The sequence below is a fragment of the Ornithorhynchus anatinus genome, chromosome 6 (assembly GCF_004115215.2).
Source record: "Ornithorhynchus anatinus isolate Pmale09 chromosome 6, mOrnAna1.pri.v4, whole genome shotgun sequence".
Lineage (NCBI taxonomy): Eukaryota > Metazoa > Chordata > Mammalia > Monotremata > Ornithorhynchidae > Ornithorhynchus > Ornithorhynchus anatinus.
Window position 1 is genome coordinate 34,720,792 of NC_041733.1, and position 17,609 is coordinate 34,738,400.

Consider the following 17,609-nt stretch of genomic DNA (forward strand, 5'->3'; position numbering starts at 1 on the left):
CAATAGCAAAATGTGTTACGAAATTCATTTTTTTTATGCTTCCCCACAAAATGCCTGGCCATTTTCTTAGGGAAGCAACGTGGCCTAATGGATAGAGCACAGGCCTGGAGGCCAAAAGATCTGGCTTCTAATCCCAGCTGTGCCACTTGCCTGCTGTATGACCTTGGGCAAGTAACTTAACCTCTCTGTGCCTCATGTTCCCCAACTGCAAAATGGGGGACAATACCTGTTCTCCCTCCTACTTGGACTGAGAACCCCACTGGGCTAAGGATTATATCTGGCTTGATTAATCTGTATTTACCCCAGCGCTTAGAATAGTGCTTGATACATAGTAAGCGCTTAACAAATTCCATTAAAAAACCAAACAAACCTTCTTGCTATTTGAAATGCACTAATATTTTTAAATCTAGGCTTTGTTTTTTTAAATACCAGTACACATTCACATGTAAGTGAAGGGACTATTAAACTGTTTCACTCGATACACAGAAGTTTTGCCATTGGCATATTTTACAATGGAAAAATGACTCCAATATTTTCGAGTATTTTTTTAGATGAATTTGAAAACTTAAAACAATTTAAACTCATTCTGTGGCAATCCAGATATTTTTTTTTTAGCCAGACAAAAAGTCATATCCAGAAAATCTAACTTTCTCAAAGCATGAATCTACACTTCTGAGTTTAAGTTCAGAGTTTGGCAACTCATTAGATTATATATATATTTTTTTTAAAGCACCCATTTGGCATATGAACACAGCCAACAATTGTTCTTGTTTTGACCAGCGCTTCCGGCTTTGATGAATTTGCAAGCAAGACTGCTTAAGATGTCAGTGTCATGTTAAGTAAAGTAATTTGGTAGTTTAATGGGCATTTATCTTGCCCCACAGAACTAGTAACGAGCATTGTTGTTTAAAGTTGTTGCATTTCAAGTATCCTGAGATGATAACTTTTTATAGCAGCTTCTTCAAGCTTCATTTCTTAGATGTAACCATTATCAATATGTTTGTAGGACAATAGCATAGGCAGCTCAAAATGTAGATTCTGAAAAATTGAAAAACAGAAATAAGACATATCACAAGCTGATTTTTATCAAAATCTGGGACCATCTGCTTGACATCGATTAAAAATAAATCAAGTAGAATTTGTTAAGAGATTAATGATTGTACCTTGAGTGCCAAGTTTTATTCACACAGAAAAGAAAAGAATGAAGCCATAATTAGAACATTTAAAACATTCAGAAATTTAGTTTCTGACTAGTTCCCTTCTTGGCCTGCTCCAGGGATTTCCTACCAGTTTTTGCCAAAAGGGAATCTCAACATAGTAATTATTTAAAGAGAAAATATAACACTTATGTTATATTAAAAGTTCTTAAGTGTTTTTATTTCATCACTTTTTAAACCCAATTTTCAGTTTCTTATTTTTCAAAATATCTATTATTTGCTAATCCCAGTGACTTTATTTTGTCATTTAATCTGTGATCTTAGTGGGATAACAATAATGACCGATGTGACTTCTAGGACATTATTAGTTTGACAAGGTCTACCATTTCAGAAAAAATACTCCCTGAAAATTAGCTGGGCACTTTGAACTCTTCAGCATACCATATTGCACAATGTCTAGCCAATGAGTTTTATATAGTACTTTTATTCATTTTTTAAAGTTTCACAATTAAGCCCCTAATAGGAAATCAATGGGAGAAGACTTTATATAGGGAGAAATCAGGCAGTAACCATGCCAATACAGTACCAATTTTTGGCAAAAATGATTTGGAAAACCATTTCCTTGCTCCATGCAAGAAAATATCACCTGGAGAGGACAACCACATAAAAACAACAACAACAAAAAACACCAACTACAAAAAAAAGCCCCTTAAAAAACAAAATTAAAAAACCCCTCTCAGCTACAGAAATGACTGAAGCATCAGGAAACCCAACAGAATAACCTAGAAAAATAAAAATGTATTTACACCACTTAAATCCCAAACTGGAAGAGAATGCTGAGAGACAGCAATACAGGGGGATAAAATACTTGACAGGGTACAATGTAGTCACAAAGCATGGGGAAATCCTACCATTGGAAAAGATCAGAAATGTATATAGCGAACAGAGGGAAGTCTATAATCTAATAGGGCATTTAATGAGCAGCTGAGTCATTGAAAAAAGTAAAGAAATGAAAAAAATAAATTGAAACAGCTTGGCCCCCAAATAGTTACAAATAACATGATTTGATAACCAAAGGCAAAACATATCCTTGAGGCAGGTGGCAATTTGGCGATTTATATGAAATCAATACAGAAAGTTTAAAGGTCCAATGTTAACTTTCAGGTCCATTTCTACTTTTAAATTTCCAGCTTTTCTAGTTTTTGCTACAGATGGCTAGATCTAAGACTATAGTTACAGTTACGCTAACAAGCATTATGAGGCTTATAAATGAACAATTTTAGATAAAGCAGTTTGGCCAAGGAGGGAGAGCAAGGGCCTGGAAGTCAGAGGGCCTGGGTTCTGATCCCACTCGGCACTTGTCTGCTGTAACCTTGGGCACAGCACTTAACTTTTCTGTGCCTCAGTTTTCTCATCTGTAAAGTGGGGGTTCAAAACCTATCCCTCCCTCTTAAACTGAGGTCCCCATGTGGGGCATGGGTTATGTCTGATCTGATTATCTTGTATCTATCCCAGCAGTGCTCAGCACATAGTAAGCATGAACAGATACCACAATTCTTTTATATGCATCTATGATTTATAGAGAGGCGCCCCCAAAATTGGGTTCATTTTTATAACTGGGCTTCACCGCTGACACATTTAGTACATAATAAAGGGAAATTTCATGAACAATTCTGCAGCATGAATGCAATCACTTCCAAATAATCCCTGCTATTCTGTAAAAAAAATCTAACTGCTGTCTTCGGGTATGGAAAAGCCTTGGAGTAGGAGTTTGTACCTATCCCCCTGAATGGCTAGCAAAGGTTTCACCACGAAAGAGCTGAGATAGTTTGAATAAAACTTGACATTTTAAATCTCTTTCTTTGATTAGGATCAATCAACACATTTATGTATATTGTTTGAATAAGACATTCAGAACGACATTCAAGATATGATGTACATCTGTAAATACACAAACAGTACATGAAGACAAACACATTTAGCTGGAATCAGATATATCGATCAGAAGTGCATGCAATGCTAAATTGATTTGATAGATGCTAATACAATTTTGGAATACATAAAAAAATTTGGAAATTTGAAGTTCAATTGGAAATATCAACTAGCATTTCTTGACTAGCAATTTAACTAGCATGATTAATAATGGTACTGCCATTCCAAATTGTCCCTGGTTATCATTATATGGTTTGTTTTGTTCTTATTTGGCAAATTGCATTAGAATAAAATTCTGAAAGTGCCTGTGAAATTTTTCAATACCCTGTGAGTACTATACATCATTTTAAATGTATTCCAATTATTGCATCTTTATAATGTGAAGACAAACATTAATGCCCTCTAGGAATGTTATTAATCTTCTCCTCTAAAGCCATCCTACTTTTTAGTACCTGGTACCTGTTAAAACATATTAGACTCGTCTGAGAATGTTCGTAAAAGAAGAGGTCTGACAGAAGGTCTGGACGACATTGAATCAGATGTCTTTCTACAGTTCAGCTTTTTCTGTAACAGTGAGGCAAAAATACTTAAAACATTCGAATTCTTAAAAATCTATTTGGTGGTTCACAACAAGATACTTGTATAAATCAAATCCTGGAAGTTTCTTCAAGCTTTGTGTTGTCAAAGTGAAATGTCCTGAAGGATAATCAAAATAACATAATCCACTGATGGGGCTTGGGGGGGGGGTAGGAGGAAGAATAATTTTTTTCTTCTTGGTTAGAAACTTGAATGTTTCCCTCATTTTATTAGCACAGAGAGTAGAAAGTAAATTGGTCTCTAAAAATGACATTAGTGAGCACATGGTGGAATTAAACAAGTGTTTAATTAGTGAGTAGTTAAAACTTTTTCTCTGATGCACTGATAGCATTTAACCAAAGATCCTTTCTTGAAGCAAACCGTCATTAATATATTATACAAATAACTAGGTTCCAAACTGCTTTTCTCAGCTACATAACTAGCTAGAGTAAAAAATATGGCTTATTTACCGCTGCCTAAGAAATGTGGAAAAGCAGGAAGCATTTGCACTCATTTTCTGCAAAAGTACTAAATTCCTTTGTGGACTGCATTTCTTGACTCATTAGAATATAGGGAGTTATTTATTGTAGAAGTTAATAAGTTGGCAAGCCAAGATGACAAAAACTTGGAAAAATACCTAAAAAGAAGCCTACTATCTACCCATCTTGGATGCTACCAATGTAACACCCGATCAACTCTCCTGCTAGTTAATATAAATCGTTGAAAACTACTTCTTCCCAAAGAGATCATGTAAAATGTAAACACTCCCCCCAAAAAATTTAAAAAAAGGAAGAAAAATGGATGACAAATTATACATGGACAGAGATGTAAAAATGAACCTGCCAAAACAATTTTTCATTAGCAGAAACAAAACACCAAAAAAACCAATGTAAATGCTAGGGGGTGTGCATTAAGAAAAAAATCACCTTATTCACTCCAAGAGAAACTGTGATTGCTGGAAGTTTGAGAAAGCATGAAGATAGTAGATGTTCCTGAGGAAGGAAGGCCTTTCGTTACCTTGTTCACAATTGCACAAAAGGTGAGAATTGGAGTAGAAAAAAAGAGAAAGAGAAATGTAGAAAGGAAAGTAATATAAGTATACATTCAAATCTTACACACTGGAAAAAAAAATAACAATTGAGAATTAGAAGTCCAGTAAGGCAAGCAGGCTTTAAGGACAAACTATATTTCTGAAACAGAAACTGAATCAGAAACTTGAATATTCATTTTCCGTGCAAACTCTTGCTTTCCCTACTTTTGACATTTTGTGATTTTTTTTTGATTTATAAAAATTCTATAGTGAAATTCAAACCTCCTTGGTAAAATGGTAGTTTTAAAATTAATACACTTAAAAAAAACATTGTTGAGCAAAATCAAGCCCATAGCTACCAGTTTATTAACCAATCTGGAGATTACTTAATCTCAGTGCATTGGCCAGAATGCTGCATTTTACAGCTGCCCTACCATCAATCTACTATCCTTTACCTATTTTTAGTTGGGCCCCTTTCGTCTGTTTGGATAACCATGGTAAATCGGTGAGGCTTCTAGTTACCTTCGGATTGTAAAGAGGGAAAATGACCCATTTTTCCAGTTTTAGAGTTTGTACTCTTCACAAAAATAAATCCTGAAAAATGCTAGGATAATCAAGGTCACATGATTTTGCTGGTTTTGATAACACTCTCTCCACTAGTTCAGGATTTGTAAGAGTACAGTGAATGCCACTCCTGACAAGTCTCTCTCTCTCTCTCTGATGTATGTTTTCCGATTCTTTACAAAGCTGCCTAACACATCACCTGAAACCAGACACCATGAAAAGAGTTATATTTACTGCTTGGTAAACCCCTGACTTTTTCCTTTTATAGGTAACATATGGGTCTAAATTTCCTACTCTGAGTTTTCAATGTTAATGTTAGACTCAAATGGCCCAGAACTCTGACCTGCGTCCTGGGACTCTCAAGCTTAAATTAGGCTTGTTCCCTAATGCCTTGGGTATAAAATAAAACGTATATTCTTAGTTTTTTTTTTGGCTCTAAATACTACACCCGTCTTCACAGCCAAAGGAAAGCACATGAGGGAATATGATGACTTTTAGTAGTAATAGGTATCCTGTGACAGTAAAGATTGTAGGGAACATTACATATATGTTCCAGACCTAATGAACATGGACTGGAAAACGAAACCAAAATTGCAGGTGAAGAATGGGGAAGGAATGAATCAATTACAATTTTGAACACATCAATCTACATATAAAATATACTTCTTGATTCAGTTGTTCTTTAATCAGATTTGCTACTCTATACCACACTCTCTATTAACCCTTCATCCTAAAAGCCTTTCAGTCTGATGAGCCACAGAACAAATCTTTATTATCTAACTCAAGTGCATATGGGGCTACGTGTTCTATGGGTAAAACTTGGGTAAAAATATAGAAAAACACCTAGATAATAGGTAAAAAATAGCCTCAATTTTGAAAATGCAATATTCATTTCATATTTAAAGTTGGACTTCACGCAGAAAACTTGTGATCTAATTGCCTCATTTGGGGTAGGGATTGTGTCTAATCTGATCAACTTGTGTCAATCAATCAATGGCGCTTACTGAGTGCTTACAGTGTGCAAAGCACCCTACTAAGTGTTAGGAGAGTACAGAGTTGGTACATGAGTTCCCAACTTCAATCTACCTCAGTGCTTGGAACAGTGCTTGATATATAAAAAGCACAAATCATCCTTATTATTATTATTAGAAAGTAAATTTGAATCAGATGGGTTTTAAATTTTAAAGAATCAGAAAAATTTAAGTTGACCTCCCATCCCTAAAATTGTTCATCAAAATGATGTGAAGTTTGTTCTGCAACTTCTAACTAAAAAGAACCAAAATAAGGTAATTCCTAGACTATATCCACACCAAATAGGAACAAGTAAACTGGGTTATAACGACAGTAAAATACTGTTTAGGAAAGAAATGTTAAGGAAATGTTAAGTGAAAATAATGAACTCTACAAACTCGAGACGCTAACTACTAAGAAGAAAAAAAGGATCTAAAACATATTATATTTCACATTACTTTGCAACCACTGGAGTAGTTCTACATTTGCAATTCTGTAGCATTAATCATGAATCCACTGGTTTTATCTAAAACACCATATTAGCAGAGCCAAGATCTCTTTGAGACCTCAATCAGGTGAACTATGAGCCCAACATTGTTTTGGAAGTGTAAATGTCTATTTCTTAGACAACTTTGCACCCCTCCCTCCCTGATGGTAAGCATTCCCTAACCAACTTTTCTTCCCTGGCATAAACATACGGTCGTGGCAAGTTATTTCCTTGTCCATGTATGCCCTCTCCCCCCAAGCCTCACCCTTTCTTTACAGTGCTGAGGATTTTTCAGTATGCCAATTTGGGGACAGGGCAGTGACCTGAATACTCTGACGTTTTTTTAAGCTGAGAAATACTGAGAGTATTCTGAATTTTTGAAAATCAATATAAAATGTGAATGGGAGGAGAGGGAGGTTGAACACTCACCTCAGAGATGAAAAATGTCCTCATCAAGTTATGGGAAATGAAGTTAAAGTACTTCTGGATTAGTCCCAGAGTGGAATATATTGTCAATTCTTCTAGAACATGGGGGCTTCACTCTTGACTAACACGTTTAAGGAAAACTCATGTTATGACTCTCATGCTTTGTCCGATACTAGGCACCTGGTTTCAACTGTTCCTTCTACACTGCATCGTGTTGCCTCGACATAAATAGACATTTTTGAAAGAATGTTCCATAATTTTGCTCCATAAAACTGGGTAGTGAATCGTACATTCTAAGAGAACTATCAGTGAAGCCACATACAGCACAAGAGGCCTTTTCTCATTATAAATTTATTCTCGGATGCAACGGACAGTTTCTCAGAGCTGGCAGGCTTAGAGAAGAAGGAAGCATTCAGGGAGAGAAAGCAACTAAAATACAAAGTTGAGGGAGAAGTGGAAAAGTTTGGGAGACGTAGGGAATTGAGATGACGACCACAGAATGAATCAGTTTCGTTTTCTCGAGATCTCTGATTCACTGCACCCTTCAGAGAAAACGACACAAAACAATCAATGTAATAACTTGAAATTTTATTCCTGTTGATAATTATCCGGGGATTTAGGACTTGTAGGCAATAGGAAGGAGTTTCGTAAAGGCAGTAGATGCTGCCATTGTCTTGAGTGACTCTAGATGGCAAGACTCCTGGACAGTATGTGGCTAATGACTCCTATCGACAAGATTACCAATTCTATCAGCCATCCAAAACTTTATTCACTTCCAGGTACACTTCCAATAAACGCTGTTGGTCCAGCTCACCAAAGTGCTCATAAAGCATGGCTTCAAGGTAAGCTGTCACATTTGGAGGAAGAGCCAAGTGATGAGGGGACCCATGATAGGAGACACGGCCCTGCCAGTTCCTGAGAACCGCGGGCCCGACGACAAGCTGAAGGAGAATTCGGGCATAACTCCCTGGACTTGAAGCTTCCTTTGCTATAGCTCCATCTAGGCACTTGGGAATAGGTTTGATGGAAATATTATCCAGGGTGCTTGGAGCTACCCTCACTGACTGGCCTACCTAGAGGGGAAAATAAAGAAGAAGACATCTTATTGGAGAGGGGGTAAACATGCCTGATATGTATAGAATCCCATTAAAAACCCATCCAAGGATTTCAACTCTGCCTTTTTTTCCATAATTTCCTCTTTCCCTCATTCCTGCCTCTACCCCACCTTTCCACTAGGCAAGCTATATCCTGCCCAGACATCACCTTACATTCGAAAACCCACTTAGATAGTCACTGGGTAGAAGGTCCCTTGTTTCCTTAAGAAAAAAAAGGGAAATGCAACTATCCAAAAGGGAGTTTGGATCCCATCACCATCACCTTGCCCCTTCCTACCTCTCCTCCCTTCTCTCTTTCTACCGCCCACTCCGCATGCTCCGCTCCTCTGCTGCCCACTCCTCACCGTCCTCGGTTTCGCCTATCCGCCGTCGACCCTGGGTCACGTCCTCCGCGGTCCTGGAACGCCCTCCCTCCTCACCTCCGCCAAACTGATTCTCTTTCCCTCTTCAAAACCTTACTTAAAAATCACCTCCTCCAAGAGGCCTTCCCAGACTGAGCTCCTCTTCCCCCTCTACTCCCTCTGCCATCCCCCCTTTACCTCTCCGCAGCTAAAGCCTCATTTTCCCCTTTTCCCTCTGCTCCTCCACCTCTCCCTTCCCATCCCACAGCACTGTACTCGTCCGCTCAGCTCAACTGTATATATTTTCGTTACCCTATTTATTTTGTTAATGAATGTACATCGCCTTGATTCTATTTAGTTGCCATTGTTTTTACGAGATGTTCTTCCCTTGACGCTGTTTAGTGCCATTGTTCTCGTCTGTCCGTCTCCCCCGATTAGACTGTAAGCCCGTCAAACGGCAGGGACTGTCTCTATCTGTTGCCGACTTGTTCATCCCAAGCGCTTAGTACAGTGCTCTGCACATAGTAAGCGCTCAATAAATACTATTGAATGAATGAATGAATGAGTTATGTGTGTTGTTGTGAACAGAGGCTCTTTGGAAAGTGGAGGAATCTGTTTTATCATTATCTCTTTAACTGAGAGACAGCACTGCCTAATGTAAAGGGCATGGGAATCGGAGGACCTGGGTTCTAATCCAGGCTCCGCCACATCTGTTGTGTGACCTTGGGCAAATTATTCAACTTCTCTGTAACTAAGCTGCCTCATCTATAAAATGGGGATTAAATCCTATTTCCTCCTACTTCAGACTGTGAGCCCCATGTGAGACAGAGATTACTGTCTTGTATCTACCCCATCTATCTACTATCACATAGTAAGCATGCTTAAATATAAATTATTATTCCTTCCAAAATGAGGTCTCAGCTAGAGAGAAAGGCAGAGCCTTCCTAGGTTGGCCCAATACAATCTTTGTTCCTCTTTTCCCTGAAACTGGTATTCCAAATTACCTGGCAAAAGAAATAAGTGCATTAGGACACATATTCACTACTTCAGGTTTTTTTTAATCTGCTTTGAGAACTGAGAAAATGCAGAACACATAGTACAATGATCTGCACACAGTATACTTGCCAATAAATACTGTTGACAACAGAATGGCAAATCATAGTAGAGGGACAGTGTTGTCAAACAAATCTGTGAGCTCGTTGTGGGCAGGGAATGTGTCTAACCAACTCTGTTGGTATTGTACCAATCCCAAGTGCTTAGTACAGTGCTCCACACACAGTAAGGACTCAATATACACGATTAGCTGATTGAATCACTAATCACGCAACCTCGGAGAGCCTGAATTGTTATTAGGGGAGGGACAGACAAGTTCAGTCACTTCCTGCCTCCCAAGAACAGTGAACAGCTCAAATGTCCAGTGTGTGAGAATCTAGAAAGAAATGTGTCAGGACGTCAAAGCAAGATGAAAGAGGAAAAGGCGACTGTTATCAACTAATCAATCAATGGCACTTATTATTTGCTTTAATGTCTGTTTCTCCCCGAAGACTGTCAGTTCCTTGTGGGCAGGGATTTTGTCTTCCAACTCTGTTAAACGCACTCTCCCCAGATCTTATATATTATAAAATAATAACTTATTATGATGATTATTATATACATTGTACTAAGCACTAAGGAGAGTTTGATATAATAGAGTTGGAAGACAAAATCCCTGCCCACAAGGAGCTTACAGACTTTGGGGAGAAACAGACATTGAAATAAATTAGGGGTAGGGGAAATAGTACAGAATAAGGATATGTGCATAAACACAGTGGGGCTGGGGTAAGCATTCAAGTGCTTAGGGCCAAGTGCACAGGCAGTACAGAGGGAAGGGTGGTTAGGCAAAATAAGGGCTTAGTCAGCGAAGGCCTCTTGGAGGAGATAGGATTTTAGGAAGGTTTTGAAGGTGGGGTGGGAGAATGATTGTCAGATATGAAGTGGGAAGTGAGGCAGACTTTCAGATATGAAGAGGGAGGGAGTTTCTGGCCAGAGGGAGGATGTTGGCAAGGGGTCAGTGGCGAAAGAGATGGAGGTAGAGAGCAGGCTGGTGTTAGAGAACACTGAATTGTGCTTGTGCTGTGCTGCGCTGAATTGTGCTGTGCTGATTGTGCGTTGCTGTATAGGAATCAAGAAATAATTCCACAGTCCATTCAGTACAATAGTGTCACTGAGTCCTCTTGCTATAATGAAGTTTTCTTTCTTCTTCATCCTTGTTAAATACCTATAGAATTTTAACATGACTCCCTCAAGCCCAAGTACGTGGCTGCACTCTAGTTCTAGAGCTACCGAAGAGCAGATTCAATGAGCCATGTTTGGGTGGTGGTCCAGGGGCTCCTTATTTTGGGGCCTCTTGGACTTTGGTGTTTTTTTTAAATGGTTCCATCCAGTCATCGGTCAACAATTGTGAACTTAAGTAGAACGTGCTGCCAATGGCCTTTGTGTATTTGTGTCTTGTGTACTGCCCTTGCCTCATCATTTTTCTCTTTCACATTTTTTTTACAGGCAACAGAAGGTCAAGAACCATTGGGGAACCAGTGTTCCCACTTTGGGTGCTCTCAGGATCTGGAAGACTGACCAGTCAATGTGGCTTTTAGAACATGCAAGATGGAGAAATTCCATCAAATGAATAGGAAATTCTTCAAAGTCATTTTAGAAATTTAGGTCTCCACCCAGAATCTAATCTCCATTCTGCTTCCAATTGTGGCTTCCCCATCCTCCTCGCCCTTCCCACTCCGTTAGTATTGTTAAGCAATTACAAGTGTCAGGCACTGTACTAAGTAAGCATTGGGGTAGATACAAGCAGATCATATTAGACCCACTCCATGTCCAATGAGGACCTCCCAGTCTTTAATCCCTATTTTATGGATGAGGTAGCTGAGAAGTTAGTGGCTTGTCCAAGGTCACAGAGCAGACAAGTGGCAGAGCTGGGATTAGAACTCAGGGTCCTTCTGACTCTGAGGCCCGTGCTCTAGTCACTAGGCCACGCCTGCTTCTGGATAACACAAAATTCACCATACAACAAAAACCTGGTGAAATTCCCTACACTCTTCTGCCTATAAACAGGCACAAGCCTGCAATCAGAATTCCTGCTGCTGTTAGATTTGCATACTTTTCTTTGCTAAATAGTATACATAATAGCTGACACAATTTCAGCAGTGTGTATAATTAGGTTTGGTAAGGGTGAGGTCACACTTTAAAATATTTTGATTTTCTTAGTTTAAATTTTAACTTTAAGGGACAGGTCATTTAGTTAAGGCTACAAGATGAGTTTCTATTTTCAATCAGTGTATATAAAATTGTATTATATGTGTCTTTTTAATTTGAAGCACCAGGATTTAATTCAAAATAATGAAGCTAAAATAGCATAGAAAAAAAAACCTAGAGCAATCTCTTTGTCCTAAAAAAAATTTCTTATTGTGATATGATTTTCATTCTACTTCAAGAAAATCTGCCTGACCCATTTTTAGCTGGAATCCATCTCAGAAAGACACTCTGATTCATGTGTGGTCAACAAGCCCCAATGCATATAATGCTAAAAATTGCCATTAACTCTCATAGCTCAGGAGCTAAGGAAAAAAAAAGTAGGTTTCCGAGGTACGCAGGAACTGAAACAGAGTTCAGTTAGCTGGGGTAACGATGCTACTCCTAGTTTTTCTAGGGCTGTAGATGGTAGTTATGACAATTTTCAACCTAACAGCATGTTTGAAAATCAGTTGCTCTAACTCCATTTACAGTTGTGTCATTTCTGATTCTACGTGATCTATAATCTGCCACTTGTCAGCTGTGTGACTGTGGGCAAGTCACCTAACTTCTCTGTGCCTCAGTTACCTCATTTGTAAAATGGGGATTAACTGTGAGCCTCACGTGGGACAACCTGATGACCCTGTATCTACCCCAGCGCTTAGAACAGTGCTCTGCACATAGTAAGCGCTTAACAAATACCAACATTATTATAATCTTAATTCCTTCTCAGTCATAAACCCCTTTCTTGCTTCAGCTCTTTGCCCACTCTACTCCTTCAGATTTGCCTCTGGCCTTAATCCATCCTGCATATTTTATTCCTTTAATGCCTTGCCCACATCCTCCCTCTGGTCTGGAACTCCCTCCTCTTTCATAAGCGACACACCGCCACTCTCACTACCTTCAAAGCCCTCCTAAAATCATATCTCTTTTAAGAGGTCTTCCCTGAACTAAAATCCTCATTCCCCCCCAGCCCCACCTTCATACTCCCTTCTCTGTCACCTATGACCTTGGATCTGTACCCTCTAAGCACTTGATATTTACCCCACCCTGAGCCCCACAGCACTTATGTATGACATTTCCCCTAGCTGTAATTTATTTTAAGTGTCTGTCTTCCCCTCTAGACTGTATGCTTCTGGTGGGCAGAGATAGTGTCTACCAACTTTGTTGTATTGCATCCTCCCAAGCGCTTAATACAGTGCTCCGCACACAGTAAGCACTCAATAAATATCAGAGATTGATTTCTTTTTGTGGAGAGGAGAAAGGAATGGGGGGGTAGGGGTGGAAAAGAAGTGAAGACATATACAGGCTATTGTCAATATGACAGATGACCATAGAGGTCATCAAATCAACTCTAAACAACAAATTAACTTTATGCAAGCAACAACACTAAAACCTTGAAAGTGATATGCAAGGTAAAGGATTTATAGATTTCATATGGAAAAGAGAAGATGCTCCATATGAATGCAAAGGCTAAATGGTAAAATTGTTAATGAATCTACTTACCACAGTCAGGAGGATCGCAGTTTTAAAAATACTTTTTTAAGAAGTGGAAATGAAATGATGAACCTATAGGGAGGGGTTTAACATGCTGTAATTGGGCAGTTCTACAATGAAAGTTTTTAATTCATGGCAGAAATCAGATTACATTTTCAAAACAAATATAAATGAGCTTATTTCTTACCCTGGCACTTCTTCTTTTTACATTTTTTACAACTATCAGAAAGAACCTCAGGGAAAGAACTGATAATATCAGAAGAATTATTGCCAGCCATGTCGATACTGAAGTCAGCATGTGAGCAAATACAAAATACATTCTCTGTTGCTTGAGAAAAGGCCTGGAGAGGGGAAAAATATCCAAGTATATTTGGAATGAAAAACCCAATCTAAATAAGTTTAAAAAAATCATGACACTTCTTTCACATATTAACATAAATAATACCATACCATTATATACACCAATATCATCTTATTAAGAATCTTCTGAAAGCAGTTATTAGTTACAATTCTATGATTAGAAAATTAAATTGAATGACTTGATTCCATTCAATTATCTGTTTCCAAATTTTGGATTACCCTAGAGTATTTTTGGCAATTACTTAACATTGTTTTTTGAACTGACCATTTTTAATTAGGCTTCCAAAACAAGGGGAAAATCCTTAGTTTCAGAGAATTTCTGTATTTAATATCTCTCACTACTATGAACACACTTGAGGTAAAAGGTGAAAAGCAATATAAAATGACAGATACAATTTTGATATTATGCTCAAGAGCTCACATCTCTCACTGCCTCATCAGAGGGAGGAGGTGTATATCACTCTTTGAGCTTAGAATTTGGTCCACAGATATTAATATGAGCTAGAATGCTAAAGTTTCACATCAGTGCTGTCTACTGGCTCACTGATACTCATATGTCCTCCCTACATTTATTATTCAAATCTTAGCATAATGCAACAGACTATTCATGTGCTTCTTATAGTTCAATTTAAAAACAATAAAAAATAAAATTCCTAGACATAGTATCATAGCATTAAAAGGATACTTTTAAATTTATACCATTTTTAATTGATAAGAAATGGAGACTGCAGAATAACTAGGTCCTTGTTTTATTTGTCAGTAACATTTCAATATTTTGAAATTGTTAAACAACACTTTCAACGAATTGTTGTACAACCTCTTATTTGGTACTCTCAGTGAAAATTACAACTTAGGCACTGTTAAAAGTTAATGTTATTCACTTTTTAGTCAAACTGTTAGTGTTTAGTCCAACTTTAATTTTGTTCTCTGTAAATAAAAAAAACAACCACCACCTTCCTTAAGGTCTCGAGTTCTCTACTACCTACAAAGGTGTTCAAAGGGATCTGATAATTATATAAACCTGCCAACAATATGCATTTCTTGTTCTACTTACTCTCATTTTCCAGATTTATTAAAAGCACCATATTTGTCAGAACTTGAGAATTTATACAAATTATGCATTCTGGCCAAAAACACGTTTAGCTTTTGCTCTCAAGCCTTTAAAAAAATATGGTGACTTTACATTTTGTTCACAACTGTGAATCTGCACCTTCAGCATAAAAGTGGCTGAGAAAATAACCATCAATTTAGAACCCATGTCAATTTACATACTGCCAAGGAAAGCTTCCCCCCATTCCATCACCATAAACACGCTCTGTTAAGCCACAAAAAAGGCTATGTGTCACAAATGACGGTGATGCAAATGGAGGATAACCCTTTTGCAGACTGAGAGGGACAAAATGATTCCTCTCCCACCTCCTCCACTGTTCTTCAGGCCACATGGACTTCAGGCTGTTTTTTCCTACATGTAGGGGATAGATGCTGACTCAGGGCTTTCTGTAAGCAGAGTCACAGTAAAAACACAGTTTTGGGGCTACACTGTGTTCTGGAGCTAGAACTGTGCAAAGACTGGGGAAAAGTCAAATGAGGGGGAATAAGGAGGAGAAAAGTGCTACTCAAGAGTCCTGAGAAATTTACATTACTGTTCTGATGTAAATAAGCTTCAAAGTAAAAAGTATTAATTGATTTGTGGAGCTTTCTTTTGTCATGTAACTCATAAAATAAGCATTTTTATTCAATGAAGTATTTGTTCCACTGCGGAGAAAAATGAAGTACAATATTGTGCATATTTATGAATGTCCGAATACTTACCAAATAATTCCTCCCCAAAAGAATGAGAAAAATACATAAAAGACTAAAGAACCCCAAATCACAAAGTGATTCATCCACGTCCAGAATCGAGTATCCAATGCAAGCTGAAAAGATAAAAAACAACAACACAGATGCAACAACTGCAGAACTTTGCTGACTGGTATCCTCGCAAAGTAGAGGAATCGGTCTTATTTAAGTACACCGCCACCAAGTTACCCCAAAAGCCCAGAAAGAAGAGAAGACAGGGAACAAGAAGGAAGAATGGAAGAGGACAAACAGGCTCCCAGACTGTGTGTGGCAGAGCTCCTGTGACCCCTTGCCATCATCTCCGATCTGACTTGAGATAGGCAGGGCACACTTCCAGACATGTAGCCACTTGTGTAAACACAAATAAAAGACGGCCTAGATGGTGTTGCCCGAAATTCTCTGGGCACTCCAGAGAGTTGCCAAACCACCCTTTGGGTATACTAATTTGGGACCTCAATATCACCATTTCCCCTAGAATGTGCGCTTTTCACCAAGTGCTTTGGCAAGAACACAGTTGGGGAATCCAGGAGCATTCTATCCACCAACTTTCCACGCATCTTTACTGAACAGAACGTGGATGTGGTGTTGGAAGAGACCATGCACATTGGTCACGGGTAATTTACACTGTTTTTCTCAAGTTTTCCTTAATGTGAATTTCTTTGAGAACACAACCCCTAGATTTTGGAGAACTGACTGTACTGACTGCAAAACTGTTTATTTTAAACGGGACAATGCACGCTGGTTTTTCCTAACCGCTTTTAGAACCCTTTATATAGAAGCCCAAAGGACAGCTTGGGAGAGTTTTAATAACCAAACTAGAAATCAAAATGCCCTGGAAACTCTATCAAATGGAATCAAGATTTTGCTACCGTGACCGATTTTCTAAGCTCCCAGGGAGCAAAAATTTTGTACTACCCAGCTCATATCAAATGGATCTTTAGACGGAGGTCTGAGAATTGAGGTTCCAGTTGTTTTGAAAGCATGGGAGTAGTGGGTGTCTGGACAGGAAAACAGAAGACAAGTGACCACTACTTGGTTTTAGTACTAACTTAATCCTGGTCTTGGTCAAACCATATGGCCTCTCTGGTGTCTCTGGGAAAGCTTGCAGAAAATGATTGGCTTCATAAGACTGTGCTGTTGAATGTACTAAGATCAATGATTTAATATTTACTATTTCAACATAAAAAATCTAACCTTTAGCGTTACGGTGAACACTAAAATGGTAAAGATAATGTTCCAAAAGTCCAGTTTCCAAATACCTGAAAAAAGTTCAACAATTTATCATACCATATTTTTTTCATTCTCTTACTGAAAAAATCAGGTTTCAGAGCAATTTCTATTCTGAGTACTGGGTTTCTGCTTGAGGTTTTAGGGAAAAATCTGAGTCACAGAACCTAAATTAGACCATGCTTTGAACTTTAAGAATTAACCTACATTTTCAAATTCACTTAATTCACATCTGATTTTGCAAAATTAGTCTCCAGGACTTCAATAGCATAATTCATACATCAGTGTGGTTGAGACAGAAAAACGTTTCTCTCTCAACAGTTATATTCATCAGAAGCACAAATCACTTGGATCACTAGGATTTTAGAATGAGATTCCCACTAAAATGCAGAAACACCATAGTAAATATGGTTTACAATGAAAGTTTTACATGGAGAATTGTGTGAATTTTACATCTGCAGGTTACAATCTACTTTTTGTTTGGAGATGCTATGACTTCATATATGCATGAAAAAAGAAGAGCAGGGATGGAGAATAAATCCAAATAATGGTAAGGAATGGCACAGATGCTTACCCAATGCTGTCGAGATCTGCATGCATAATATTAAAACACAAAGTGAAATGTAAAAGTTTTAAAAGATCCCTCCCAAAAAAGAGTTTATTGAAGCACAAAAGCACTCAGTAGTAACTAGGTATTGTGATTACTTGCTGAAAGCAGGTCTCGCATTTATAGAAATTTAACAAAACAGATTACCAAGGCATATGAACCTC

General features: G+C 38.1%; 1 protein-coding gene across 1 annotated transcript in view; it reads right to left on the reverse strand.

The window, feature by feature from the left end:
- Positions 1-7,516: 7,516 nt before the first annotated feature.
- The window catches only part of ATP11C (ATPase phospholipid transporting 11C), a 123,922-nt gene continuing 113,829 nt past the window's right edge, over positions 7,517-17,609 (reverse strand). The window contains 5 exon segments of the mRNA XM_029067502.2: positions 7,517-8,256; positions 13,600-13,753; positions 15,585-15,688; positions 16,806-16,840; positions 16,843-16,870. Coding sequence (XP_028923335.1) covers positions 7,933-8,256; positions 13,600-13,753; positions 15,585-15,688; positions 16,806-16,840; positions 16,843-16,870 — 645 coding nt within the window. The 3' untranslated portion in view covers positions 7,517-7,932.